The sequence below is a fragment of the Phalaenopsis equestris genome, unplaced genomic scaffold (assembly GCF_001263595.1).
Source record: "Phalaenopsis equestris unplaced genomic scaffold, ASM126359v1 Scaffold232895, whole genome shotgun sequence".
Lineage (NCBI taxonomy): Eukaryota > Viridiplantae > Streptophyta > Magnoliopsida > Asparagales > Orchidaceae > Phalaenopsis > Phalaenopsis equestris.
Genome location: NW_018250854.1, coordinates 67,609 through 69,386, shown reverse-complemented (window position 1 = coordinate 69,386; position 1,778 = coordinate 67,609). Strand labels below are relative to the sequence as shown.

The 1,778-nt window shown below is 38.2% G+C and overlaps 1 protein-coding gene across 1 annotated transcript; it reads right to left on the bottom strand.

The window, feature by feature from the left end:
* Positions 1–612: 612 nt before the first annotated feature.
* LOC110038453 lies at positions 613–1,428 on the bottom strand. The gene has a single exon (XM_020743298.1). It carries the CDS (start codon positions 1,405–1,407, stop codon positions 838–840), a length of 570 nt encoding a protein of 189 aa, XP_020598957.1. The 5' UTR covers positions 1,408–1,428; the 3' UTR covers positions 613–837.
* Positions 1,429–1,778: the final 350 nt, after the last annotated feature.

The following is a 1,778-nucleotide window of genomic DNA, read 5'->3' as shown; positions in this document are numbered from 1 at the left end:
ACTCATAACTCATGTAGCTCCAAACTTCAACCTTCGTAGCTGAGCACCACAACCTACATAAGCAACTATAACCTACATGGTCCAAATTTCACAACTCCAAACTCCAACTATTGTGGCCTACGAACATTATAACATCTCACCACTACAACCTATATGACAATCTACAACCTACATGGTCCATAATTACATAATGAATTATTTCAAATAAGTTAAGACTCCATTTTTTCTAGTTTTAGTAGTTTTCACATAAAAAATCATGGTGCTTCTCGTGCTATTTTTCTTTTTTCTGTATGTGTTAGATCTCGTACTACGTTGAGACGTTAATTTATAACCCTATTAACAACGATCTTCCCGACAGGCATGAAGTGTATTTTTTTTTATTTTATAAAACATATTGATTTTAATTAATAGCTAATCGAATATAACGCTTATATTTTTTTTTCGCATACTCAAGAGCTCAATTGTTAACGACTACTTTCCGCACGCAATATTCGTGCATCAACCAATCAATAATGAACAAGCATTTTTACAAATTAACAAGCAATGAGAGCAAACAATATGATCATTTACGTATAAATATATATATCGCAAACACGCAATATTTTCCTCTTTTTTATTTTTCTTAAACTACATACAAATAAATAAAAAGTATGATTCTATTATATTTAATTTACATTCAATCAAACACTTAAATTCAACCTATATAATATTCTTAAACTATACATCTCCATCCTGAATATAATATTTCCTTCGATTTTCATCTTCATCATTCAAGCTACTGAACACATCCAACAAATATCGTATCACTCAGCCCGCCGGAACGCATACACAACCAATTTACTCCTCCGGCGATATAGCCGGCGGATATCCAATACCATGCCTCTCATTCGGAAACGCCACGAAAATTGTACTCGCCACCCCACCCACCACCGTCGGCAACACTCTCATTAAAATCTTCTCCTCCCCCTCCGCCGCAGGGTAAAAACACCTCACCGTATCCAAATCCAACAACGCAATTGCACCAAACACCACAATCGACAAGAACGCGTGGACAAAATCACCAATCCTCAACTTATACTTCGAGAGATCTCTCTGAGACGCATTAGGGTCGGAGAATGTCCATAACCCCGTCCGCGTAGCGATTCCATAGTAAACCCGACCGTCAGCGGTAACATAGCTGTCTGTGAAGGTGGAGAAACAGCAGGAGAAGCCGCAGATGGCGAGGAGAGCGCCGGAAAGGTATTTGTTGACGGTACTGCAGTGGCCGTTGTTTGTGAGGAGGGGATTAAGGAACTGGAATAGGAAGACGGTGCCGCTTGGAAGGAGTTTGATGAGGTCGCCGAGACCTTTGAAGGCTCTGTCGCTGAAGGTTAAGGATTTTTGGTGTTTTCTTATGAGAAAAGCCATTTGTTTTGGATTTGTTAGGTTTTCTTCTGATAGGATGCTCGAGCTTCGATCCCATGTAATATATATAGAAGGTGACGGAATGACAAAAATTTTGGATAAGGATGCATTTTTAAAATTTTGAGGTCGATTAAATAAGATTTTATTTAAGATAGTAGTTTATATGTACTTGAATTTATCTATTTATTTATTATTATATTTTTTTAAAGGGTTGATAGCCGACCAACTCGACTAAGGGGCGGACCCCCCTTCCAGAAGGTGTGTAGTTCAATCCTATGCAGGGATCGAACCCTCGACCCGAGAGGCTTGCATCAAAGGCCACAACCAATGACACGGCTAATACACTTTTATATATATATATATATATATATGGG